Genomic DNA, 27,004 nt, shown 5'->3' with positions numbered 1-27,004 from the left:
GTTTTGTACAGATATCCTGGTTTGTACCACAATCCAAAACTATGTCAATTGCCTGTAATTGAAGGGGTATATAACATGAATGGCATCTATGTTTGTTCTTGGAAATCTTTTTGTACTTTGCATTTTTTTTTTTTTTAAGTTAGTTTTTTTGTATTGTTTTTTACCTGTAGTTAAAAAAGATTACTGCCCCCATTGCCTTGTGCCCCTGCTACTGTTTGACAACCAATTACAATTAAAACTGCTCATTGAGAACAATGTTTTGAACAGGTTTCTTGAGTAAGCTTGGAGGAGCAACATCCACCCGGGGCACAATGATTTATTTATAGGCTGTAAATCCACCGTTGTTTTCCCGGGGACCGGCGGTTCTGTAGTATGTTGACCCGCCGTGAGGAGCAGGCAGCGCCGCTGTGACATTCCATCGAACACACCCTCCATCCACACGGCCGCCCGAAATAGAGAAACAACAAAACACACACACACACACGCACACGGGCTTTTTCTTTTTTTCCCCCCCTCTCTCACTCTCCCTCCTCAATGACCAGGGACCGCAGGACCCGCGTATAACCGACATTTGCACTCCTCTTCTGCTGCTCTCTCCTCTCCTCACCTCTCCTCCGCCCCTCCCTCCCTCCTTCCCTCCCTCCCTCCTCGGTGGGACCGAGAATGCCCGTGTTGTACTGACACAGTAGCGATACGGGCTGAGCAGACATGGAGGCCCGATTAACGAGGGAGGCCCGCGCTGACACATCCAGGCCCAGCTAACGGCGTGTCGGAGCGGATTTCGCAGCGTCTCGGGAGATCTTTACGGATACCAGTCGCCCGCCGAGGAGAAGCGTATTTTTTTTTGGAGCACCGAGGAGGAATAAATAGAAGGAGATCCATTTCGGGTCTCTGTTGATTCAACGCAGCCGCCATTTTGTTGACAGTTAGTGTTTTTTTTTTTTTTAATAACCTACACGGCGCCTTGCATCTGTTATTTCCCCACCGCTGGATTATAACTCTCCGCATTTTTTCGGGTGTGTTTTCCCAAGCCGTTCTGAATTGTGTGTCCCCCCTTTTGGAGTAGCGTGTGGCGATATATTTCCCCCTCCTCTGGCGTTAGCTCGCTCGGCTAAGTGCAGCGCGAGCCGTCGTTGCTGAAATGTAGTAACACGAGTGCCTGCGAGAATGTGACGGAGACGCAACATTATGTGCATCACTTGTTTCCCGGGGATCGTGTCAGATTCGCCGCTTTTACATCAAGATTAGACGAAAGCTTCGGGCGTTTTTGTCGCCTCACGTTCTAGCCACACAGGGCGTATTTATTAGCCCGAATCGCCCTAGAAAACAAGCTGCTTTGATAGATGGCTAGTTAGCTGCCATTGATACGGAATGTAGCACTGGGGGTTTGTCTGTTATTGGATGGATGTTGGGCTGGTTGCAAAATCTTCCATACAATTCTGCAAACCTTTCGTAATGCACGGCTAATAATAAGCGCCAACCTGCAATGCTGGCTCTATTACTTTGCCGCTTTGACTGCTGCTCTTCTCACTGTTAGTGGGGATATGTTTTGTGTTTTTTATATGCTTTACACGCTCCACGGTTGCAACTTTGTGTTACTATGGAGCTGCCAAGGTTAACAGCATTTCTTAGGCGCCCCAGCTGTGTGCATTGATTTTTCTTTCTTTCTATTTGCTAGAGAGAAATGTTTGCCGTCCTTATTATAACCTATTTGGCAACAGGACAAACGTGGTGTGTGTTTCGGATTCACATCTTGACAGGCTGCACATGATGGGTTGCGAGAATCTGATCGTGTTTTGGTTTTTGCTATTTCAGCAGTTTGGGAGATAATATCTTACACAAAAATTACAATTATGAGGCCTCCACGTTGATGGCACAAGAAGACGAGACAACACCGAGCCAAATGATGTGAACGCCGTTTCTGGACAATTTCAGAGGTGAGTGGATGCAAGAGATTTGTATGTTTTTTTGACAGTATGTGGAGAGTGAGCGATCCGATCACGTTCCCTCGAGCTTGTTTTCTATCGTCTTTAAGCGTGTTTCATTAATCAGGTCTCTCTACATGGTGTGCATTCATCCCAAGAGTACTTTGACAAACTGCAGGGGCATGCCACCAGGGCTGGGTTTCCTTTAGATCAAGACCGTTAGTACAGGGATGAGTAAATAATGCATCTGATTAACTGCACTGAAAATCAACGCGATAGCTCTGCAGACTCTTGAGCCGTTCCCATGAGAAGCAGTGTTGACTGTTCGTGAAACTGAAAGCAGACACCTTTTATTCGGTCAACTGCATTTTCAATTTTTTTTTGCATGACATGCACAGTGACTTTAAAATGAAATGGTGCACGTACATTTCCAGCTATTGTACGTGGAGCCTGTGGGTGAACTTCCCTGAGCTGCAGCGGAGGATGTGTTGACAGACTTGACACCTGCCAATCCTTTCCGCTCTGTTGCTGCCTTGATGGCAATTGTTGTCTTCTGGTTTAGAGCCGCTTCTTTCATGTGAAGTCAGGATTTGCCACAGTTACACAGCCCCTTTCCTCTGTTAGACTATGTAGACCACTGGTAGTAAGTAGTAAAGGAATTTGGCTGCCCCCTCCCTCCCTCCCTCCCTCGCTCCCTCTGATCACAGCCTCTGCCCTCATACCGATGGAGTAAAAGCCCTGGAAATGACAGGGAGCTCTCGGGGCAGACGCCAGCCCTCATGTGAATGATGTTGGGGGGGGGGGGGGGGGGGTGGGTTGGATACTATTGCTATGGCCAGAAGGGAAATCAGCAGTTATGAACAACGTGTGCAAAAGTGAGGAGGGAGGGGGGAGTAAGGGGAGGAAAGAAATGGGAGGGTGCGAGGGAAGTTGTTTACTACGTTCCTCTTTGCTCTGCGGTTCCTGAGCTCATCGGCCTGATATTGATTATTGAATATGTATTATTGATCATGTCATTTTTTTGACATTCATCGGCATTGGCGTATCCCTCTACCTTCTGGTAGTTGTGCTAACAATGATAACGTATGACTCTGACTTTGATCAGTTGCTTGTTCTGCTGTTTGACCGTGAAAATATTTGGAATTTGTGGAACGGCGAATCCAAAAATACACGGCATACAAAGCACAGTCCTAAAATATGTCTCAAAAGAGTGATTGTGAATGTTGTTGTCAACAAGAGGGAAAATGTTCTGTAAATGTGTAGGTGGGCTGATTGTTTTGACTTCTAAAGACTTGTGTCAGTAGCCTCTCACAAAGTTAGCCACTCTCGCGACTTATTTTCTGACACAGCTGCCATCAGGCAACGGAAGCGGCTCACGTCACAGCGAGTGTTTGGTATAAAAGATTGAGGGGAGCATTTGTCACCATGTGTTAGAAGGACATGGGGAATAGAGCTGGTGGGGTGGGTGATGGGTGAAATGTGTTTTTGATTAAAGTAGGAACACAGTGACTTTAGTTTGTGTGCTGTTGCCACTGCTCTCCAAGTTTGCGAAATAGAGGAAGAAGAGGATGGAAAGGCTTAAAGAAAATGGGGCAGGAGCGCAGAGATTGATGGAGTGTTAAAGAAAAGAGGGAGGTGTGATTTGAGTTTGGTATGTGAAAGGGGAGGGGGGTCTGAAGTTTTGAGGCAAAGTGGAGTGAATAATTGAAGTAAACAGAAAGGAGGGCGTGAGGGAACGTTCAGCTGAGACTCTAAAAATGTGTTTACTGTGTGGTTCAACAAAAACAATCTCTACTACTGTTTTCCACAATCATCCAAAACAAACATGGTGCGAGACTGCATGTTGAGCCGACTCCTTTTTCTCTCTCATTATGTCGCTTTACCAATGTGACGACTTTCCTGAGGCTCCATTAAGTAGCTCCTTTAGTGCTTTTCACTAATGTAGGGTGAAGAGAAACCGCCGGCACGTTGACGCTCTATCACTCACCCTCAGTCGCTGCTGGGAAAGGCGGCCGGATCCTCCGCCGAGTCCCAGAGGACCCAATGTTGCTGAGGTCACAGTTCTGAATTGCCTCCAAATGACTTCACCCAGAGAAAGCACCTGCTTGGGGGCGAATCGGCATTAAATCACTCAGTGACCACGGGGAGCTGTAGACAACTTCATTGAATTGGGATGTCCTCTAAGGAGCACAATTAAGACGCGTGCTGCTCTCTTCCGTTGCTGTCCTCGTGTCGGGTGTGAGCGGTTTGCCGCTGTCACAGACGACCGTTTTTCGCTACAGCTAATGAGGGCGCTTAAGGGATTGCTCATTCGGTATATTACGCTGTAACACTTGGAAGGATGTGGCAGTGTTGTGGGATCAACTATCGACTCTGGGCCACGGGGGCTTTGTAGATTGCAGCTGGACAATTTGGAGCCCTTGTGCCTCAGGTTAGAGTTCTCAGGTAGAGGAGCTTTCGCTGTGCAAATAGGTCACAGATTGTTGGAGGCGCTGAGGACAAGCCCATAAAAAGTCACCCAGACAGGACGAAGGACGCTCGCCAAGCAAATAGATGATAAAAATTGTTGCCCTCCATCTGCCTTTCCACCATCATTCATTGTGGGACATTTTATACTTATCAGTTGTAGGGCACTGTTTAAAACTGTCTCTGTTTGGTTTATGTTGTACTTCAGCGACTAATGTGGATTTCTTTTTTTCTCCTCTCCTCTTCACTTTCCTTTTCCTTTTTTCCCCCCCTCTCTATACCTGCTTCTGTCCCACAGTTGAAGGACGGAGAAAGAGGGCTGGACAGCCAAGGAAGGAAAAGAAGCCACTTCAAAACAAGGAGAGCTTCACTTTCACCTTAAGTCCCCCCCTCCCTCCCTCCCCCTTCCCTTCCCCTCCCTTCATCCCCAGCCCATCCCCAGACAAAAAAACTCTATCTCCTTTCCACAACACCCACTCCCCAATAAACCTGCGCACACCTGGAAGTTGTGATGGATCAGAAAAGTCAGGGCAGAACCGCGACTCCTCCTCCTCTCCTCTCTGGCGCTGCCGCAGGGGAGCGAGAGAAGGAGGGCGGGGGCGGAAAGAAAGACGAGGAGGACGAAAAGAAGAGGGACAGAGAGAAGGAGGGCGCTGCAGCCATCTCTGCTGGTGCGGGAGGTGCAGGTGCCGGAGGGCCGGGGGCTGCCGGCGGCGACCAGTCTCATTTTTCCATCAAAGAGAGCAGTCTGTCTGAGGGCAATGTCAAACTTAAAATTGGCCTCCAAGCAAAGCGCATGAAGAAGCCCCCAAAGATCTTGGAGAACTACGTTTGCCGACCAGCCTTCAGAGCAACGGTGCGGCACACGAACCGCGGAGGAGGCGGCGCACGTGGGAGCCGTGCGGGGATCACCGGCGACGGGCAGGGCAGCCAGACCCAGAGCCCTTCACAAGGCAGGGAAAAAGAGAGGGAAAAGAGTCCCAGTGTAAACAAACCACCAGCGTCATCATCTTCATTGGCCCCTTCCTCTAAAGCCCCTACACCACCTCCTTCTGCGACACCTTCTGCCAACCCGTCACCCTCCCAAGTGAATGGGAGTGCTCCAGCCAAACGGGTAAGGAAGAGCGGCTATCATTTGATGTCAGCTGATGGGCATTTCACCAAAATTGACCATTCAGTATTGAAAACGAGCTATTTCTCCAATTCCTTATTTGTATTGTGTGCGGAGTGTGTGCGCGCTTGCGTCTGTGTCTCTGTGTGTGTTTACCCTACTTCCTCCCAGTCAATAGTGAGGCAGTGGTCGACAGCAAAGCTATACCAGTAATCCCCATGTTATTGCACAAATAAAGAGAAGTGCATAAATTGTCCTTTAGTTTTCTTTGTGTTTGACCGCCTCTATTCACCTCGCACCGCCCCTTTCAATCTCTTTTCCTCTGCGTTGTCCATCCTCTTTCACTGCCTGGCTTGGCCCTCTCCACCCCCATCCCCACATGACCTCTCTCTCTCTCGCTCTCTCTCTCTCTCTCTCTCTCTCTGTCTCTCTCTCGCTCTGCCTCTCTGTCCCCAATCTGACCCTGATAATTGTAATTGAGTTGCATGTAACTTCCCCCCACTGACTTGTACATAAAACAGCATGAGACCAAAAAAAATATATCAATGAGGTGAAAACTGTAAAAGCGTAAAACAAAATCAAGCAAACTTTGATTAAGTTGCTCGCAGGAAAATGTATGATGTTCGTATTCAGCCGACAGGTTTTGCTTTCATCATAAATGTGCCGTCAATTTCAAGTTGCGTTGAAGATATTTTAAATGTAATTGTTAAAATGTATTGACATTTGATTGAATAACAACCTCACCAAACTCTCAACAAATCAGGTAAAGTTTCAGAAAGATTTCAGATTTCAAAAGTGAAAAGATATATTGGATATTTTTCAATATATGTTGAGTAAAGACTGTCTTGCGCTTCAAAATGCTAAACTCTTAACTGCAGTTAACTTTGTGGCTTTGATCGTGAAACTAGGTCGTGTGGGTTAATCAATCAACCAATCAACTTTATTTATATAGCACTTTTTATACCACAAAGTAATACAGAGTCCTTAACAAGATATAAAAACAGTGCAAAGATAAAATAGATAATTAAAAAGCAAACTTAATTGTGAACCTTTCCGACTGCAATGATTATCTACTGAGTATAGTTTTGTTAAAATGTAGTATTCTTCAGTCAAAACATGAAGTTAGGAAATTTTGTAGTTTCAATGTGAACATGTACTGTATTTGTACATGTATTAGTTGTAATTAATCGAGATGTTTTTCTTTGTTTTTCCAGGGTCCACCAAAGATAGACTGCAAGTCTGATTCAAAGTCAGACACAAAAGCAGCTACCACAACATCTGAGAGACCCCTCAATCTTCACCGTCCTCCATCCGACAGCAAAACTCATTCTACTGGAAAGAAAACCCCAACTCCACAACCCAACCCACGGACATCTTCACCTTCTCCACCACTAACTGCATCAAAGGAACCCACTTTTGAGGGCGTTAAAGCTCCTCAATACACCTACTGCACAGAAAGTCAGAAAGACAAGGACAAGAGTGTTCAAAGTTGGGGTGCGCCCACAGTCACTGAGAAATTAGCTCAACTTATAGCCACCTGTCCACCATCAAAAACTCCAAAGCCAGCCAAACCTGCAAAAAGTGATGCCACTCCTCTCCCAAACTCAGGCTTTATGGCTCCTACGGCTAAACAACGAGACCGGGCCATGGCCAATAGGAATACATATTCAAGAATGGTTCATCTTTCTCCACCACCTCCTGTTTCCAGACCACCTGGCCGGCCCTATGGTTCCAGGAACAAAGATAGCTTAACAGAAAATTTGCCCACCCTGACCCCATTGAGGAAGGAGGACTTTGATGGGGCTGGAAAAGCTAGTAGCAGTAGTGGGACCAACAACATCAGCAGCAGCAGCAACAGCAGTAGTCGAAGCAGCAGCCCAGCATTCACCTTTGGCAATAGCCGCTTGTCAGCTATGTCAAAGGACGGCAACAATGACAACAGCAACAGTAGCATTTTAAAATCACAGTCGCGTCCCGCTCATTGCCTATCCCATATGGGTACCCCATCTTGTCCTACTTCATCCTCTTCCTCCACCTCAAACGAGCAGTGGACAGTCAGCGCGGTGAGTCACCTGGGCTCCCCGGTTCCCTCACAAGGACATCATGCACGGGAGTCCCCTACCCTTGCCGAGGAAAGCAGTGTAGGTGAGAGGGAGCAGGACAGGGACGGCCCTAGAGACTTAACCAAGTGCCCTCCTATAGCAGGACTAGGAAAGCCAGAGGGGAAAGAGAAGGGGGTAAATAATCAATCGCTGCGAGTTGAAAGGGGTAAAAGCTCTAGTCCAAGTAAGCGGAGTCCCAACCAGGACATGATTCGACCTTGTCGAGCGAGCAGTTCCCCTGAGTCTGTCAGACAAAGGGCACCTTCTCCGCCGGATCCAGATGATGATGACGACGACGGCTCACAAACACCTCTGAGAGACGATTCTCCAGATTCATCAATAGATTCTCCTGCAGAACAGGACAGCAAACCCCTTAAAAAACGCAGGGGACGGAAACCTCGCTGGTCCCGTATGATGAACAAAGCTCACAGTCATAGAGCAGGAAATGATAGTCCCTTCGGTGAGAGCAAATCCCTCATGCCTTTATCTTCAGGCCTGGAAATACTATCGCCCCCAGTTAAAAGACCTGTAGGCAGGCCACCCAACCCAAATAAAATCAAACCAAATCCTGTGCTACAAAGTCCGATGTCACACTTGTTCCCATCCCAACCGAAAAAAAGGGGAAGGCCAAAGTCCAAAATGCCAACACTTGATGCTCCAGCCCGGGGGAACCCCCCTATGAAGCTGGCCCCCTCCAAGGTGTTTTCATCCATGTTGAAATCCAAAGAAGAGCAGGATCCACCTGTTCTTCACCCAGAGGTGGACCTGAACCCCCCGAAACCAATGCCGAGAAAACGCGGACGTCCCAAGCGCCTTCCACCGACATTACCCCAGGAGGGTCAGCCTCCCACATTGGCTCCAGAATCAGGAGACATGGGAGACAAAAGGTTCCGCAACAAAGGAAATGGGCAGCTTATAATGAAAACTATAATTGGCAAGATCAACAAAATGAAAAGTGTGAAACGAAAACGTATTCTTAGTCAATTCCTGTTAGGCCCAAGGACAGAAGACCCCCCTAAAACCACTAACAGTGGGGTAGTTGGCTGTGTTCAATCTGCCACACAATCATTGTCCACCCTGGCTGCTTCTTTTGGGGGGAAGTTAGGGCCACAAATCAATGTCAGTAAAAAGGGCACAATATACATGGGTAAGAGGAGAGGCCGTAAACCAAAAGCTGCCTCGCATGTCACAGCGACAACTCCAACGCAAGAATCCTTTCTGTCACCAAACACCACATCCCCTCTTCATCACCATCAGTCACAGCAACAGCACCAGCTCTCCTCTTCAGAGGTCTTTCCTTCCCCCTCCCTTTCACAGTCGAGTGGAGGCCACAGTCCCATCAGTGATGCCAGCTTTGTGGAGCCAGGCTCAGTGCACTTTTCAGGTCACTCTCATTATTCTAGCACTCATCACAGCCACAATACATTTTCTTTTCCTCCTCCAACCTTCTCGGCCCCTAATCCTCGCAACCCAGTGCTCAGTTCAACGTCATCGATGGCCACTGCAGCTTCCCAGAAAAAGTCATCTTGCCGTGGATATCATCACCACCACCATCATTACAGGCAGCACTACCATTATCATAAGCTTTCCCCTCCCAGACCACTTCATCCCACCTCCCCTGCCCCCCTCAGTGAGCTAAAAGAAGCCACTCCGTCACCAGTCAGTGAGTCACACAGTGAGGAGACAGTGCCCAGTGACAGTGGTATAGGAACTGACAATAACAGCACCTCTGATCGTGGTGAGAAAGCTGGAGGGGCAGGTAGTTTGGGTGGGATTGGGATGCCACCTGGGATGGGCAGTGGGCTACTAATGCCAGGAGTCATGGGTTCAGCAATGGGTCCAGGGATGGGCCTCAATTCCAGAGGCAGACGTCGGCACTCTGCTGTGCTTATGGAACATCCCTCACCCACTCCATCGCCTCATGGGACAAGGTCCTCCCCTGATCCCCGAAGACCTCACCCCGCAGCTCCTGCCTCCTCCTTATTAGGACACAAGGAGAAGCATAAGCACAAATGTAAACGTCGTAGTCATGGATGCCCTGGCTATGACAAGCTTAAAAGACAGAAGAGGAAACGCAAGAAGAAATATTTGCAGTTGCGCTCTCGGCGGCTTGACCCAGACTTTCTCGCAGAGCTGGATGAGATTGTCGTGAGATTAAGTGATATACGGATAGCTCATCGCACTACAGGCCACCGACTCAGCAGTGGAATAGGCATGGCGCCAGGTTCAAGCAGAGTGCCAGGAGTGGGGAGCAGGGTTGCTGGAGGGATAGGAGGTACTGCTGGCCCTCCTCCACATCACTATGTTCACAGAGACCTCCTACCTACAATCTTCAGGGTTAATTTTGGCAGCTTCTACTCTCATCCTGCATACTCCTGTGATCCTTTGCACTATGTTCGAAAGCCAGACATGAAGAAGAAAAGAGGAAGACCTCCCAAACTGAGGGAGTCCATGTCAGAGGTTCCCTTTGTACCTGGGCTTGGATTTCCACTCTCCAGTGGAGGCTTCTACCACCCTTCCTACAGTGTTCCTTACTCGTCGGGGCCCTTGGGGTTGAGCTATTACAGAGGTTTCCCTCCAACAAGTGCTTTGTATCCCCACCCGCACCATCAGTCCCCCCATGCGGCCCCATCCCACCACTCTCACCACTCACCGTCTTTCCCTCCTCCTCCTCCAACATCTTACATGCACCATCATCACCCTTCACACCTCCTGCTGAACCCCTCCAAATTTCACAAGAAAAAACACAAACTGCTTAGACAGGAGTATTTGGGAGGAGGACGGTCTCCTGTTCTTTTCCCACCTATGTCTTCTGAGCTTTCCTTCAATTGGCACCACAAACATAAACACAGACACAAACACAGAGAACGCTGTGCAGAGGAGGACAGGGAGGAACCAGCAAGAAGTGGATCAGGGAGCCGAGCGAGTGCAGGGATTTCAGAGAGTGGCGTGCCGGGTAAAGGGGAGCGAGCTGGGGGTATGGGAATGGCGGAGTCTTTACAGCGATGTCGCTTTGGACGAGATACTCCCAGCTCCAGTGCCAGCAAACAAGCTGCTACAAATACTGCCAACTCCCCTTCTTCTTCCTCATCTTCCTCAGCGGAAAGGTACAAGCGCAAAGAGAGCCCCATGTCCTGTTTGGGACCTTCCAGGCTTGCTCTGGGCAACAACTCGAAAGGCCATCACCCAGTTGAGTCTTGGTTTAGGATGGGCAGCGCTGATGCAGACTACTCTAAGCTTTCACGGAGTCACTTGGCATCTGGCCAGGTTTCGTTCTCAGACGGGCGTGCAGAAGACCCAGCAGGCTGCTCAGACAGTGACGACGAGGAGCCCCTCACCCCCACAGAGGATGGAGGAGCTCACGATTCTCCAAACCTTACAAATCTCTTTGCCTCCGCTCTCACTCGCACTTCACTGAAGGGAGGCAGGAGTAAAAAGACTGAGGCAGTTACAGAGAGCTCCAGCTTTTCCCACTTGGACCGGCCGATGAGGAAGGACCGCTCAACCTCAGCAGAAAGGAGAGAATTGGGTAAGTCATAATTTGGTTAAATAACACTAATAAATATTCTCATAGACTCTACAGTAAGAATATTAGGTCAAAGCGCTTTACAATAATAGACTGGATATTTCATTCTTCACACAACTATTCATGGTGCTTGTGATTTTGATGAGCTGTTCACCAATGTGTTTGACTTTAATCAAATGTGACATTGTTGAGAGTAACTAGAGGTACTTGTGCACCAGATTCATTTTCCAAAAATAGTCTAATGCCATTGCATTGTAAGTACTGGGTGTGCATTTTTTTAATGGTGATTGTCTAGTGAGCTTTATGGCTTGGCATGGCTGTGGTTAAAGTGCCTAATTTCAATCAATTAGCGCCTGCACTGATTCCTAGGTTGTGTTTTTGGTCAATAACCCTTCCAGACATTGCCACATGGAGCATAAAGCAGGCTCTCAATCTCTGCTCGGTATCCGCACGTTGAAATATGTGCGTCTCCCAAAAATCCCTCAATATTTACTGAAAGTTTGTGTCGGGGTTACTACTGGAACCGCCTATGCCTCAGTTGTGGCAAACGTAGAAATATGACCAGTTCTGTCTCTTGTGTCCTTCTCAGCCATTTCCCATCTGAAAAAATAAAGCATGAAATGAAAGCAGCCACTTATTGTAGTTAAAAAAAAAAAAAAAGTGCCCCCCCCCTTCAAAGACTCTTTGACAACCCCTGTGAGTACACTGTCTGACATTTGGTAGCTCTTACTAGTGGTTACGGGTTTGGCACAAAAAAAAAACAACCCCAAAAAACGCATGTGTAATTACTTAAACTGTGCTCCTCTGTGAGTGAGGAGTATAGCCACAGTTGGCCGCAGTTGATACAGCACTTCTGTGAGAGTTCATCTTACACAAGGGGTGGAGTATTATGTTAGTGTGCTATATTTAGTAGACTGTTCTCTCTAAGGCCCACAATGCGCGGCCCTAGTCCTAGCCATCAGTACACACAGCACCTGGGCTGAATTCGTGTCGCTGATGCAAAACTCAGCAACCTCCGCAGTGATTCGGCTTCGTCGGTTTTGAGTTTGAACGTCCCACCAACTGGGGCGCTCGTGTCTCTTGTGTTTGAGCACTTTGCTGGGCCAATGTTTGTGAGTATGACCTCATGTTTGTATGCATGACTGTGAGTAAGATGACAAGCTGAAAGGTCCCGGGTTGGGGCACCACGGGGCAGTTCAAACCAAGCCAGGCTAATCCTGGATTAGAGCACAGGACGTGGGGGTCAGTCAGCGGTCACAGACGGCACTGCAAAGGCAGGGGGGGGGGAGGCCAAGGGTGGGGAGTGGTCACACACATGCAAAACAAGCAAGTAATCACAGAAGTCAATAAATGCACACTGGCAGAGACGTATTTGCCGAGAGTGATGTGGAGGAAAAAGTTTCTGGGAGGTCAAGGTTAAAGCTGGTATAAAATAAGCAGGTGTGAATTGGTCGGATTTGTATCCAAGTGTGAAGATTTTTACAAAATTTACAAAATAAACTGCCAAACAGTTGAATGGGAATGGAGTTTAAATTTATTATTGTAAATTGGGGAAGGTTCACTTATCTTTGATTTTTGTCTCACCCTTTGACAGCTGAATTTCATGTTATGGGTCCTAAATGTCACACATCCTGTACAAATGTTTTGGCATCATAATGGCCGTGTTGAACCACTATTATAAGAAGTACAGCACAGGCATAATGTTCAAACTGATGTTTAATGCAGGTGCATGACGTTAATGCATGTGCGTTAACGACTCACTCAGTAACAGTTGAACATAATTTCATCTGTGTGAGAACTTGACGAAGTGTTATAGTGTTCTGGTGTGACTGTAGTTTTCTCTTTGTCTCATTACTATTCAAATCTAGTATCATAAAATTGACAAACCTGTTTGACAGTGGTAAAAAAAATAATATAAGTATTAAAAAAAGGTTCTTTTTAGGAAAAAGAATTCTCAGTCAGTTAGATAAAGTAATGACTAAATGAAGAATAAACTCTGATAGTACAAGTAGAAGACTAGACGCTCAATGTTCTTTCAAGACTAATGAAAACACTCAAGGATATATGGAACAAGGGAGCGTTTTTAACAGGCATCACCGAAGGTAACAGAATTTAAGGAGGTTTCCCTGATAAAGCATGTGAGAACAGACAGAATGGTTAAAATTACAATCTGTCTACTATATTTGAGGCAGGTTAAGACCTGGTCAGTTCTTCAGTGCATCAAAGGGCCATGGTTAGAATACTTTAGTTATTTGAGAAATATAGAGAATTGATGATAACTGTATTGGAATTCTAAGAACAAGCAGAGGTGACCAATATACAGAATATTGTGTCATACAGTTTCCTGAGGGGCTGACGTCCGAGTCCGAGGGACAATCGTGTCCATGATTTGTAGCTTTAGTATCCAAAATAATTTGTGGTTTCCCTTTTCAGGATCATCAGGTATTCACACACGAGGAATTGCTCTCGCTCCCTCTGAGGAGCCAGAAGGATCACTGCACCACCGGCATCAACATCATCACCAGTCCTCACTCTTTCACTCCCACGGGTTAGCTTCCTCCTCTTCCTGCCTCTCTCCCTCTCAGGACTGTAGCCTGGATGCCTCCTTGCCCCACCACTCTCATCGGGCACAGCCATCCAAACACAGCCTGCACCACGTCAACAAAATCCTCCGGGCCAAGAAGCTGCAGCGGCAGGCTCGCACGGGGAACAACGTAGTAAAGAAGAGGGGCCCCGGACGTCCCAGGAAACACCCGTTACCTTCCCCGCCGCCGTCTCCACCCCCCGTGGCTGAATTGAACCAGGCCCGACACAGAGACAGAGGCGGAGAACGGCAAGCAGGGGGAAAAGGCTGGGAGAGCGACACTGTGATTGATGCTATTGAGTCAGTAGTCCAGGGTCAGAGTAAAAAAGGTCAGAAGAGGAAGCACTGGGAAAGAGATGGTAATGAGGAAGAGGAGGAAGAGGACAGAGAGGTACAGGAGGTCGAAGAACAACTGGCGGACAGAGAGGAAACCCTGGGCAACCCGATGGCCCGGCCAAAACCTGGGACAGGGAGACTCTGGCTCAATCAAGATGAGATCCCGCACTTTCATGGGTAAGCAACTGCGAAGGAGCAGCCACAACAGAGACCTTCTGCCGTGAAACAGAATTGAGTTCTGGCACGTGTAGAAATATGTATGAAGTCCTTTTTACGAGATGTTAAAGTCATGCTTCTATTTTTAGATCAACGGAAAGCAAGCCAGATGGCCCATGCTCCCCGGAGCGCCCAAGCACTGTCCCCGGGGAGCAAGCTCCACCCATCCCCATTCCCACCCAGCGGGAGAAAAGACCTGCCCGGCCCCCAAAGAAGAAGTTCCAGAAAGCGGGGCTTTACTCTGATGTGTACAAGACTGAGGAGTGAGTACCGGAGAAATCCCAGCTGATGTTTATACACCTCTATTTTGTTTTGGGAGGGGTTTTTGCATCGCGAGTGAGCCGCCTTCACATTTCTTTCTCTTCCTCCTCCACAGCCCTCGGACTCAGCTCCTGCAGCTAAAGAAAGAGAAGCTGGAGTACATACCTGGGGAACACGAATATGGATTGTTTCCTGCTCCAATCCATGTCGGTGAGTCTTAGATCGGGTTACATCTCCGATTTCTTTGTGAGTTATATTTCAATATCCAAATCATCATTGTAGGTTATGTAATAATCTTTGGCTCTTTTCCATGTTCTTATTCTATTTAGCTAAATCTAAATCAGCTGTGTTACTTCATCATAAAGGAGTTGAATAACTGTGTCTTACTCCTTTGTCTGAGAGGACAACCATTGTTTTATACCCTTGTAATATAATGAAACCTACATACTTCCTCGAGGAAATCGTCTTTCAGTTTGATAAGCTCACCCAATTCCCTCACTTTTTTCTTTCTAGGGAAGTACCTGAGGCAGAAGCGCATTGATTTCCAGTTGCCTTATGACATCTTGTGGTTGTGGAAACACGATCAGGTGATCAATCTTTATGAGCAGTGTTGTTTTTTGAGTGTTTTATACGCTCTGATGACAGACCAATGTATCGTTTGAATAGTTGGAAGCTCAGTAATACTCGTATGAGTACTTATCTGTATGTACTCTTCTGCTTTTCAAGCTTTACAAGAGGCCTGATGTCCCCCTTTATAAAAAGATCAGATCAAGTGAGTATCTCGCCTTGTTTGTTTTGTTAATAATCCAGTCAAAGTGTAGTATTTGTCTGATTACTTCATAAGCTTTAATCATTGTTTGCAAAGCAGTGAAGATACCTACTGCAGGTCACACTTTATGAATGTGTTAAGACCTTCAAGTGCTAATGGCTTGTTGGTATTACAGACGTGTATGTGGATGTGAAACCTCTCTCTGGCTACGAAACGACTACATGCAACTGTCGACTTCCTGAGAGCACTGCTGAAAAGGGCTGCTTGGACGACTGCCTGAATCGGTAAGAAGCCTGAAAAGAGAGCATAGTATTGCAAACTCCTTGATTTACGTCTATATTTCTCTAAGAATACTATTGTAAAGTTGTTTGCTTAGCAGACGTCAAACATGGCGTCGGTACAAAAGAAGCCTCGGCCTCATTTCTCATTGTTTTTGTTTCTGAGCACAGGATGAGCTTTGCCGAGTGCTCCCCGAGCACATGCCCGTGTGGCGAGCATTGTGACAACCAGCATATCCAGAGACACGAGTGGGTTCAGTGTCTGGAGCGGTTCCGCGCTGAAGGGAAGGGTTGGGGCATCCGCACCAAGGAGACTCTCCGCTCCGGCCAGTTTATCATCGAGTACCTGGGAGAGGTGGTGAGCGAGCAGGAGTTCAGGTAAGACGGTGAACACTGCCCATCTACACACATGTCTTTTTTTTTTTCTTTTTCCCCGAATCTGAATCGAAAGCCTTCCAATAACCTCCCTCTGCATGTTTTTTAGGAGCCGTATGATGGAGCAGTACTTCGCCCACAGTGGCCAGTACTGCCTAAACCTCGATAGCGGCATGGTGATTGACAGCTATCGGATGGGCAACGAGGCGCGCTTCATAAACCACAGCTGCGATCCCAACTGTGAGATGCAGAAATGGTGGGTGCCATGGCGGCGTCGTACCACTTCCATCATAATGCTCTGGTGGCAGGCTTGGGCTTTGACCAGAAGCCAGATTAGGCTAAACCTTTTTGAGGATTAAGCTCGAGCAGTCGCCACAAGTTGTTTCTGATGGCTGATTGAGTCAGACCTCGCATATAATAAGTTTATTGGCTTTGGTAGTTGTGACGGCGTGCTGTCTTTGCTCCCATCCCGGAAAACTTCTATGCCTAAGTTGTTACGGTTCTCTATATTGTGACAGTTTGATATGCCTGGTTGCATTTGTCACAGGGGATGTTACAGCATCGTATTAAATGAGTCATTTTGTGGACGTGTCTTTCTTCGTTAAAAGCCGCCGCTTGAGGTTAACAAACTGGAAAATAGACCAGGATATTACCTAAATAGTTTAGCGTAATTGGTATCTGTTTGTGCCTGATGATTCGGGTGAACTGTGGTTTCTTTGTGTGAAAAGCAAAGTAAAATTGTGACAATACAACGGGAGATGCTGAGTGTAGAGATCAAACTTGCTACGAACTGTGTATTAATGACATACCCTCAAAAGTTAAGAAGTTATTTGTATGTTTTTAAAGCTTCTTCAAGATGCTGTTTTTTTTTCATTAAGCTCCACAGTTCACTCATTTTACCCAAAGTCTATTATCGGAAGTCACAGTGTAGTTTAGACTGTATTTTTTTTTTGCCCTGGTTTGTGTAACCTACCCGCCAGCCACAGAAGGGGGCACGTGCAGCAGGTGCGCTTCACTGTAAATGAGACGGCCCTACCTTGAAACCCCAGCCTTATTAATGTGGTCGTGTGGTGGTAATCTGATGAGATCACCCCACTCCTTCTCTGCCAGTGTTCTGAGACCTTAATGGCTTAAAGTCCTTTGCACCCTGCCAAAACAATTCACTTGTTTCCTGAGGGTTTGTTTCTCACAGCAAGACTAAATCCACAGCAATTGGAGACCTGGCCGAGCGGAGCTCCCGGTTCTCGTCTCTCCCAAGCTGAAGCCCCTATTTCTTGCGAATTAAAGTTTCTTGTCGTGAATCTTCGAGATGCGTCTACTATGGTTCAGTACTGGAGAAAAAATGACCCGAGTTTACTACCGTTCTATACCCTCTGCCCTTCAGCACAGAGCAGCTTGTAATCTAGGACACTGGTCTGCTGTGTATGTGTGTGCTTGTAATGTAGAGTGGCTGGGCTGAAATAAAAGACTCCGCGAGGATGGAGGATTTTCAGCACAAAGCCCGGCAAGTCATTCATCTTGTCACAGAAGAGAGATTACATGCAGCCGCCTCTTAGATACAGCTGTAGTGCCTGAAGACAATGTGCTGAACTGGCTTTTTACACCTATAGAAGGAATAAATTATCATGTGGCTGGCAAACAGAATAGTGAGCTTTATTCTTCGAAGAATGGTGGAAAAGCTGGCGCCGTTTCATTTGGAGAGCAAGAACGAAAAAAAAAAAGGGACATGTTGAGCTTTGGCCACACCAGTCCTTTTCCAGTTTTTGCTGCGCGTTAGGGAACATTTCATGCTATTGTCCAAACAACAGTATTCTCAATACGTGTGAATTCATGACGTAAAGAAGAGGGGCGCTGATTAGACAACCATCTGAACTATTGAAAACGCTGGCCATTTCTTGTTTTTTATTCATCAGTGAACTGCGTTTCTTTCCAAGTCTTTCGAAATAGCCTTTCTGAATATTTTTGGTTCCTTTGACTTTGAAGTGCAATATTTGTGGGGTTTATTGTATTTCCATTTGTTGTGCAGGTCGGTGAACGGGGTCTACAGGATCGGCCTCTTTGCTCTCAAAGACGTCACCAGTGGCACGGAGCTCACCTACGACTACAACTTCCATTCTTTCAACACGGAGGAGCAGGTAGATTGTTCTCCGAGACGCGCACGGCCTCATTTCTATCAAAGTGTGTCACTAGCATCCTACTATTTCACTTTTGCCTCCTCCCGCCCCACAAATCTTGTCTCCGTGGCACTGCAGCAAGTGTGCAAGTGCGGCTCGGAGGGCTGCCGGGGCATCATCGGGGGGAAGAGCCAGCGAATAAACGGCTTGCCCCCGAAGACGGGAGGGACTCGGAGGCTGGGTCGACTAAAGGAGAAGAGGAAGTCCAAGCACCAGCTGAAAAAGCGGGTCAGTGTTTAATCCACATAGAAGAAATTTTGTCTCGTTCACAGTTTCAATCGAGGAAAGAAAAAACATGTCCGACAGGTACATTTGAACGTAAACTTCAAAGTAGTATTTACTTGCTTGTTTTAACAGCTTCACCTTGTAGTGATTAGTAACTACAGTGAACGTTTAACTGCCTAAATTGTTGCCTGAATGGTGGAAGATGTGTCCAGGTCTGGTTTTGTCTGCTTTAAATGCCAGGTGCAGTTTCTATGTAGGACACGATGCTTCTTTGTCTCAAAGGTACTCTTAGTGGGCCACAAGGTTTCTAAAAGAGTAACTGAGAATACCTTCAAGGATGGGATTTTGGATTAGGCTCAAATCTTTTGACCTCAAATGCAAAATATACCAACTTACGTCTCGCATGCAGGACTTTTCCGGTCGTCAAGTTCAAATCTTCAGAGCTCATTTGATTGAAAACGGAATTTGACAATTAATGCTACTTTCTTTCATCCAGGAGGAAGAATCAAGTGACAGCAACAAGTTTTACCCTCATCTAATGAAGCCCATGTCCAACAGAGAGAGGTGAATGCGCACAATCACACGACTGACATACGATCGAGGAAGAATGGTTCTGAATCTGATTGTCAAGATTTATTTACACAAATAATTTTACTGAAATCCTTAATTCAAATGAGTTTCATTTAATTGTTTTTGCTTTTTTTTTTTTCTGTCGTCACGTTATGCTGGTATATAGTAGTAGTATGTAAAACGATCCATCGCGAGAGACACGTCAACCACGATCGGTGTGAGTTGACGTTGTCACACGTTGTCTTCACACTCGTGTCGTCTCTCCTCCGATCACCAGAAACTTTGTGCTGCGGCACCGAGTGTTCCTCCTGAGGAACTGGGAGAAGATGCGGGAGAAACAGGAGCTGCTGAAGAGGGAGGGCGAGAGAGAGCGGGACCCCGGCAGCCTGTCCTTGTACACGCGCTGGGGAGGAGTCATCCGTGACGACGGCAACATCAAGTCAGGTGAGTGAGCAAAAGGGGAGACGCTCATCAGGCGTATTGGGTGAACTGCGATGGGCAGATCACATTTGTTGTGGTTTGACGTGTCGACAATTCGGAATGGTTGAGCGGTAGGTTTTGTTAGTTTTGCATCTTGAACGAATCTGATCCTTTTCCTCTTTATGTTGTCATCACCAACATATCTACAATAAACAGCTTATGGGATATTTTTTTGAATCTTGAATGTTTTTCTGTGAACACTAAAGATGATTGTATGTGAAAATACCAGTAAGATCAGCAGTTTGTGAGCATAGTCAGGCCTCCCTCTGGCACAAACTACTACATTATCAAAGCTACTTAAATCACCTGATTATAAAATCTGCTTCAAACGTCAGTATGTATTTGTTGGAACCATTGAAAATAGATTTGGTTAAATTTTTGGGGTGTAAGCGATTCGATTACTTAGGTTTTTTTGTAACTGAAAAGGTGCATAGGCATTAATGCAGGCATCTCATCTTCCAGACGTGTTCCTGACGCAGTTCTCAGCTCTGCAGACGTCGCGATCGGTGCGCACGCGGAGACTCGCCGCCGCGGAGGAAAACACGGAGGTCACGCGCACTGCTCGCCTGGCGCATATCTTCAAGGAGATCTGTGACATGATCACCAGCTATAAGGGTCAGTGTGTTTCTGTGCAGCGCGTGTGCGCAGCCACGAGCAGAACAGTGAACGTATTGTACTCGGTATTTTCTGCGACTGCAGACTATTTCCTCCGTTCTAATTTTGTTTTGTTTGGCCGCAGACTCAGCTGGCCAGACGCTCGCCGCTCCGCTTTTGAACCTCCCGTCCAGGAAGAGGTAAGAATACAAAACCCACATGTCGACTTGCTCATTCATAATATTTGACCGTTTCCCAGAGAGCAGTTGCACTTTTTATCTTTTCCATCAGTGTGCAGCACCCACACACTTGTAACAGTTTTATCTTTCATCACACATTTGAGCCATAACAGTCTGTGTTGATTCGTGTCCAGGATTGATGGTAATCAGTTGATGTCAAAACAATAACAACTTAATGCTCTTCCTCGGCTGCGTGATACAAAAGCTGTCATAATCAGTGATTTGGTACCCACGACTCTTGGATGTAATATTCATTATGCCTAATCGCATGGGATATGTTCTGGAAGTGCTGTTTATTTTAGTTTTTGGCTTTGTTTTGTTTGTGGGGTTTTTTTTCACGTGAGAAGTAATCCCCTTGTCTTTGTGTGCCATCAGGAACAGCCAGTATTACGAGAAAGTATCTGATCCTCTGGACCTGAGCACCATCGAAAAGCAAATCCTCACCGGCCATTATAAGACTGTTGAAGCATTTGACACGGACATGCTCAAAGTGTTTCGCAATGCCGAGGTAGGCAGGTGTCACATTGACTGCTACCATGAATGCGCACTTGTTATTTTGCAGCTAAGCGTGACTTGTTGCTGGTGGAAGTACAGACTATTTCAAAAGCGAATAGTTACAATCCTTACTGGTCATTGGATAGAAACTATGGAATCAAGAAGTGGAAAAGTTATACACACCTTCCTCCTTACATTGTATTTTTGCATTGAAAGTAAATGTAACTTACTGCAAAGAATCAACTACTGAGAGTTGATGTGTTTACTGTAATTCCACCTATAGCACGAATAAGTCAGACTGGTATTCGGTAATAAATATATTGAATCTGTTGGTTTATTCAAGTCACGGCTAAGTCAAATATGATGATAACATGAGCACTGCTGCAGCTGCTCATCTAGCACTTGACAGAAACACGTGAGTCGCTTGAGGGTGTTCCCAGATTCTTTCAAGCTCTCAGCATAAAGAAACCTAATCAAAACGATTGTTTAAGCCGTTACTGCGTCTTACCGACACGTCGTTCCTCTCACTCAATTGGGGCGCTACTTAATGGGGGCTGATCCTCTCCACTCACATCGCAGGCCCATGTGATTTACTGCTGTGTAGCGTAGCATTTTAACAAGAGCCACTTGAGCACTCTCAGGCCAGCTTAGTCGTCCACTCAGAGAAGTTTGAAGTGGACGTGTAAATTAGCGACACCCTTCTCACTCCGAGGTCTTTTTTTGTGTCGGACAGAGGAAACAAAACTTTGACAAGGATTGTGGATTATTTTAACATCAGGGGCTGTGGAGGTGTGGCCTTGTTCAGGGAAATCTTGGCAACTGGAAAGTGTGTTTTGTGTTTTTCTTGGTGAAATGACCTTTGACCTCCAGGAAATCACCCCGAGACCTTGAGGCAGATTAACTTGAATCGCTGAATGATGAGTGTGTAATTCTTGGGTCAAATGGGGGGGGGGGGGGTGTACTCTTGTGCCCTGTTTAATTTCCTATAAATGACAAACCCACTGTATGTGGGGTCTTGTCCTCATAACACACATTCTTTACAGTTATGTCATTTAAAAATCTCACTTTTGGCAAAAAAGGTAACACGGCTCCTCTTCTTCTTTTCCCACCAGAAATATTATGGCAGGAAGTCGTCGGTGGGCAGGGACGTGTGTCGACTGAGGAAGGCCTACTACAGCGCTCGTCACGAAGCCGCGGTCCAGATCGACGAGATCGTCGGCGAGACCGCCAGCGAGGCCGACAGCTCCGACTCGCTGGAGCGCGACCACGGTCACCACCACGGCGGGGGAGGGGCGGGGTCTCACGACAAGGACGACGACGTCATCCGTTGCATCTGCGGAATGTACGAGGACGAAGGCGTGATGATCCAGTGCGACAAATGCATGGTGAGGAGCTAACGGAGCGGCACAGGTAGAAGTGGCTCACAGGCTCCACCTGTGAGTTCAGCTCTCCGGGGGCCAATCTGAAGAGCACTTTGTCAAGGAGATTTCCTGGGAGACCGCAGGCAGTGCTTTGTGTTTATTATCTGTTTATTTTTAGACAATGAAAACAAGGACAGGGAACAACTATGATAGTTTAATTTCAGAAAGTTTCAACGCATTTCAGCATGATTTTCTTCCCCATTTTCTTCCCCACATTCACGTGACTCAGTGTTTATTTATTTTTCTCGTCAGGTGTGGCAGCACTTTGACTGCATGCGGCTGGAGACCGAGGTGGAGCACTATCTATGTGAGCAGTGTGACCCTCGGCCTGTTGACAGGGTGAGTCCCTCCTATCAACGCGCGGCCGTTGATCCTCCAGTTTGTTACCGTCTCTTCGTAGCCTTAAATTGTCGCCACTCTCTACTGATCTCGCTTCAATGTACTGTCGTCGTTACAGGAAGTTCCCATGTTGCCTCAGCCCAGCTACGCTCAGGCTGGCTCCATCTACTACATCTGCCTCCTCAGAGACGAGCTGCTGTTACACCAAGGTAAAGCATTTAGAACAATGTTTGATTTATTTTAAATATTGGGTGAATCTTGTCAACAGTTCATTTGTGGATTTGCTTGTCGTCTTAATATGAGGCTGGGACCCAGTGAATGTCAATATGGTTATTTCCGTTATGTTTCAATACACATTGTGGTCAGAACAAGTCAACTGAGTAAATAAAAAAAAAAAAGCCCATCTATCATTGAGCCCTGAATGTTTTTATCTTTGTACGCGACATCCAAAGCGGCGTATTGCATGAAATCACAAAACGCGGCTGTTTGTGATGAAGGTGCAACTTGGCGACACCACAAATCCGATGTTATCAATAGCAGTAAGGCGTTCTCAGAATGTTCTACCAAAGCTGAATCATTTTTACCTGCAAACTTACAAGAAGTGTTGAGGTGTGAGACGCCAGGTGACGTTGAAGCCGTCACTCTACTGATGTGTATCATTGCAGACAAGTAACCTGCTAGTGTGTGTGTGTTGTTGTGTTGCAGGCGACTGCGTGTATCTGATGAGAGACAGCAGACGCACACCCGAGGGTCAGCCTGTCCGACAGTCTTACCGTCTGTTGTCTCACGTCAACCGAGACAAGCTCGACATCTTCCGCATTGAGAAACTCTGGAAGAACGAAAAGTAAGTCTTCCCGCCGCGATTTTCGTTCCGAAGCGTTCCTTGTAACCGCGATCGCGTTTTTAAGCGGGCAACTTTTTTCCCCCTGCCATCACCGAAGGGGTGAGCGGTTCGCCTTTGGTCACCACTACTTCCGTCCACACGAGACGCATCACTCGCCGTCGCGGCGCTTCTACCAGAACGAGTTGTTCCGCATGCCGCTCTATGAGATCATCCCCCTGGAGGCAGTCGTGGGAACCTGCTGCGTGCTCGACCTCTACACTTACTGCAAGGGTACGGAAACTCGACACCAATCAACCGAAACACGCTGCTTTGAATCACAAGATATAAACTCGGATTTGAAGTTTCAGTCCACTCTTGAACAACAGCTAATATTTGCATGCTTCCTCTCCGTGTTGTATTCTCCTGACGAGGCGCGTTTGTCCCAACAGGGCGGCCGAAAGGCGTGAAAGAGCAGGACGTTTACATCTGCGACTACCGCCTGGACAAGTCGGCTCACCTGTTCTACAAGATCCACCGCAACCGCTACCCAGTGTGCACCAAGCCATATGCATTCAACCACTTCCCCAAGCGACTCGCCCCCAAAAGGGACTTCTCGGTGAGCCGGGCGGCGGGGATCTGTTACTGACTTAGAAACACTGGAAGGTATTTTTAAGCGTGTGGGTAATATTACAGCTCCCCCCTGGGGGGGGGCTGTACGTTGGCTTCTGCACCATATCTCGCTCACTTGGTAAATTAGGAGCAAATGAGAAAAACATTGTTATTATCGTTATCTGCAGGAAAGCACAGCCAAATTCCTGATTTTTAATTGGAACGCTGCTGGTTGCATGTGATTTTTTTATTTTTTTTATTTTTAGTTTGGCAAAATAAGCCTAATAAAAACATTGCTTCTCATGCAAGCACACAGAGATAATAGCTAAGCTTCAGGCAAAGCAATTTCCTGCTCAGAACTTGATTTTTAGTTGAATGGGGTTTTTTTTTTTTTTTTGGTTTTTTTTAATTCACTCTTCCACGGTGGGCAGGATTGATATATTTTACGACATGAGTTTAGGGAGCCATGCCAAAACTTTCCTTTGTTCTTCAACTGAGTTCTTCCCATTTATTGCACGTTTACTAGTGTTAACAAAAACAAAACAAAAAAAACGTGTGGAACCCATTCGAGCGGAAACTCATTTTGCCGTTTTTACAGCCTCATTACGTTCCGGACAATTACAAGAGGAACGGCGGGCGATCGGCCTGGAAAAGCGAACGACCCAAAGACGGCGGCGGCTGCGACGACGACGGCTCGTCCTGCGACCGGGGCGAAGAGTTCCCGCCAGAGATGGAGGAAGGAAGGGGAGCGGAGGACGACATGGAAATGGCGGCGGACGACCCGGAGCTCCTCTCGGCCAAGCCGCGGAGAACAGAGGGGGAAAGAGAGGGCGGCGGTGACGAGGAGGAGGACGAGGACGAGGAGGAGGAAGGACGGGCGGCGGAGGAGGAGCGCAAAGAGCTGGAGGAGGGTCCGAGCGAGAGGATGGGAGAGATGCTTGAGCTCCCGTCGTCCTCGGCCTCCTCGCCGCTGCACCACCCGGCTCTGGGCCGGAGGGAGGCCCAGCGGGAACGACTGAACAAGATCCTCCTGGATCTGCTGCACAGAACTCCCAGCAAGAACGGTGAGGGACCGGGAACGAAGCAGGGGGGTAGGTCAACAGATCATCCAGGGGCGCTGTAACGCGCCACCTCCACACTCACATGCACAATAATGTCGCCAGGTTAATGTTACATTGATGTACGTGCTACATTTCGGAATGTCCTCCTGTCCACAGTCAGATTGAAAGATTTCGTGTTGTCAACAAACGGGATTTCACTTTAGCACACCAACAATACGTCCTATCGTAAAAGCTCCACTGGTTGTGAGACGCAGAGGAAACTGGGCATCGAGTAAATTTGTTGCAAATGAAAAATCAGGGTGTTTTTTGGGGGGGTTTTTTTGCGACTCTCAAAATGAATGCTCAAGTTTTAGTTTATTTCAGAAAAGTCTCATAGACTTCACTTAAATTAGATTTAAAACCCAGATTTTTTTTTATTTTAATTTGCAGTTCTGGTTCATTCAGTCTAAAGATTGAACACAGACTCAATAGATTGTTCCATATTTATAGTGGCCATCTTTTTTTTTTTTTAACCTTTTATCGAACTTATGTCAATGAAAGCTGCTATGGAGGCAGTGAATCACGACCCGGTCTTCCATTATCCTTTAAAAAATCAAATCTGCTGGACAGACCAGAGAGACACGTTTTTGAGACTTACCGTTGGAAAGGAGATTGTTGGCGCCGTCATATTTGAGGCGCTTTGAGGCGGAACGCGTAAATTAAAAATTTTTAAAAAAAGACACACACATTTCTGCTGTTCCCTGTTTGAGTGCACGCTCCTAAATCCCTCTCTGTCCCTCCCGTTCTCTCTGCAGCCATAGATGTCACTTATCTCCTCGAGGAGGGCGCCGGGCGGCGGCTGCGGCGGCGGACGCTCGGGTTCGGCGATTTTGTCGGCAGAAAATAACGTTTGTACGTGCCTGTCGAGCACGCTGCCTTTGACCACCGCGAGCGAGGGGGCAGAAAACGGCGAGACGGCGAAAAGGGGGGGAAAAAATGAGCATTGTTGGCTGTCCAACTATTAAAGGACCACAATGTTTCCCCGGAGGCCTCTTCCAGTTTTACCTCTTCCAAGACTAGATCTCACATCTGAGAGGGCGGAGGGGGTTTTTGGGAAGTGCTGACTCCGCGGCTTTTTGCAGCATCCTTAAGGATCGAACGGAGAGAGCTGATCCAGACTTCTTGCTTATTTAAGTATCATGCAAAACCTCTTTTCTTTAACTAAACAAATTCAACCATAGGAGAAATCACCCCATGCACTTAAATGCACCGAACATTACCAACATGGGTAGATGAATTCCACTAGCGAGCAAGAGAAATGAAACAAGTGGTACTGAATGGGGGGGGGCTGGAGACCAGAGGAGGGAGGGGGCGGCATTTCATTTCAGTCAGCGGGGATGTGAAAGCTGACAAATTGTTCCCCCTAGTGGGACCTAGCTGCAATGAAACAATGTGAGCGACGAGAGGGGATCTGCGCCAGGAAGCGAGAGGAGAAAATGGCACAGGAGAAGACAACACGATGAGCGCTGTGCTCAGATGCTGCTCTTAAGAGAGAGAGAGAGAGAAAGAGAGAGAGTGAGGGTGGTGAACTGCACTTTTGGTACCATGGATATTGTGAAGCTCTGTGTAATGTATCTATAATGAAAACACACTAACACAGTATTGGATGATGCAGTCTGGAAAAAACAAAACAAAACAAAAACAAAAAGTGCGTTAAAAAGTCTATTATCTTTTTCCCCCTCTTATACTGTAGTAACTCGTTTAGAAAGCAGAGGCGGCCTGTGGTGTGTTTGTTTTTAGAGTAAAAACACACAAAACGAAACAAAAAACAACAAAAAAAAAAACTGAACATTGAACACACTTGTGGTGTGTTTGGTTTTTAAAGCATAGGGAGCCGGAGGAAGGTTACGTGTGCGCTTTTTCTTTTTCTTTTCTTTTTTTTTCTCGGTTCAGAAAAAAAAAAAGTGTCTTGTTAATAGTTTTATTTTCTCGTGAGGCAAGTCAGCCCCTCGTTTTTGGAAGTAACATGATTCACCAGCTTAAATA

The 27,004-nt window shown here is 46.9% G+C and overlaps 1 protein-coding gene across 4 annotated transcripts; it reads left to right on the top strand.

The window, feature by feature from the left end:
* The first annotated feature begins 702 nt into the window (after window positions 1-702).
* Window positions 703-27,004, top strand: ash1l (ash1 (absent, small, or homeotic)-like). Of its 4 annotated transcripts, none has more exons than XM_080515817.1 (27): window positions 703-925; window positions 1,816-1,937; window positions 4,690-5,505; window positions 6,717-11,133; window positions 13,564-14,227; window positions 14,356-14,529; window positions 14,643-14,737; window positions 15,041-15,114; window positions 15,254-15,299; window positions 15,472-15,580; window positions 15,746-15,952; window positions 16,059-16,205; window positions 17,976-18,084; window positions 18,202-18,351; window positions 18,845-18,912; window positions 19,196-19,362; window positions 19,861-20,013; window positions 20,138-20,192; window positions 20,607-20,739; window positions 21,839-22,111; window positions 22,400-22,486; window positions 22,605-22,695; window positions 23,192-23,330; window positions 23,428-23,600; window positions 23,759-23,925; window positions 24,517-25,009; window positions 25,774-27,004. In XM_080515817.1, the coding sequence occupies exons 3-27, from the start codon at window positions 4,903-4,905 to the stop codon at window positions 25,863-25,865; spliced, it is 8,886 nt and encodes a 2,961-aa protein (XP_080371943.1). In that variant the 5' UTR covers window positions 703-925; window positions 1,816-1,937; window positions 4,690-4,902; the 3' UTR covers window positions 25,866-27,004. The 4 variants fall into 4 exon arrangements, with proteins under 4 accessions (XP_080371943.1, XP_080371942.1, XP_080371944.1 ...); XM_080515816.1 differs by having other exon boundaries at window positions 703-1,016; window positions 1,819-1,937; XM_080515818.1 differs by having other exon boundaries at window positions 703-1,016; window positions 24,517-24,982.

This window comes from Blennius ocellaris, assembly GCF_963422515.1.
Source record: "Blennius ocellaris genome assembly, chromosome: 20".
NCBI lineage: Eukaryota > Metazoa > Chordata > Actinopteri > Blenniiformes > Blenniidae > Blennius > Blennius ocellaris.
This window is presented reverse-complemented; position numbering and strand designations above follow the sequence as displayed.

Bases quoted from the DNA above. Each gene is read 5' to 3' on its own strand.
- ash1l (XM_080515817.1), top strand. From the start codon at position 4,903: ATGGATCAGAAAAGTCAGGGCAGAACCGCGACTCCTCCTCCTCTCCTC. The intron at 19,363-19,860 runs GTGAGTGAGCAA...CTCATCTTCCAG, and splicing joins CGACGGCAACATCAAGTCAG to ACGTGTTCCTGACGCAGTTC. The intron at 22,487-22,604 runs GTGAGTCCCTCC...TCGTCGTTACAG, and splicing joins ACCCTCGGCCTGTTGACAGG to GAAGTTCCCATGTTGCCTCA.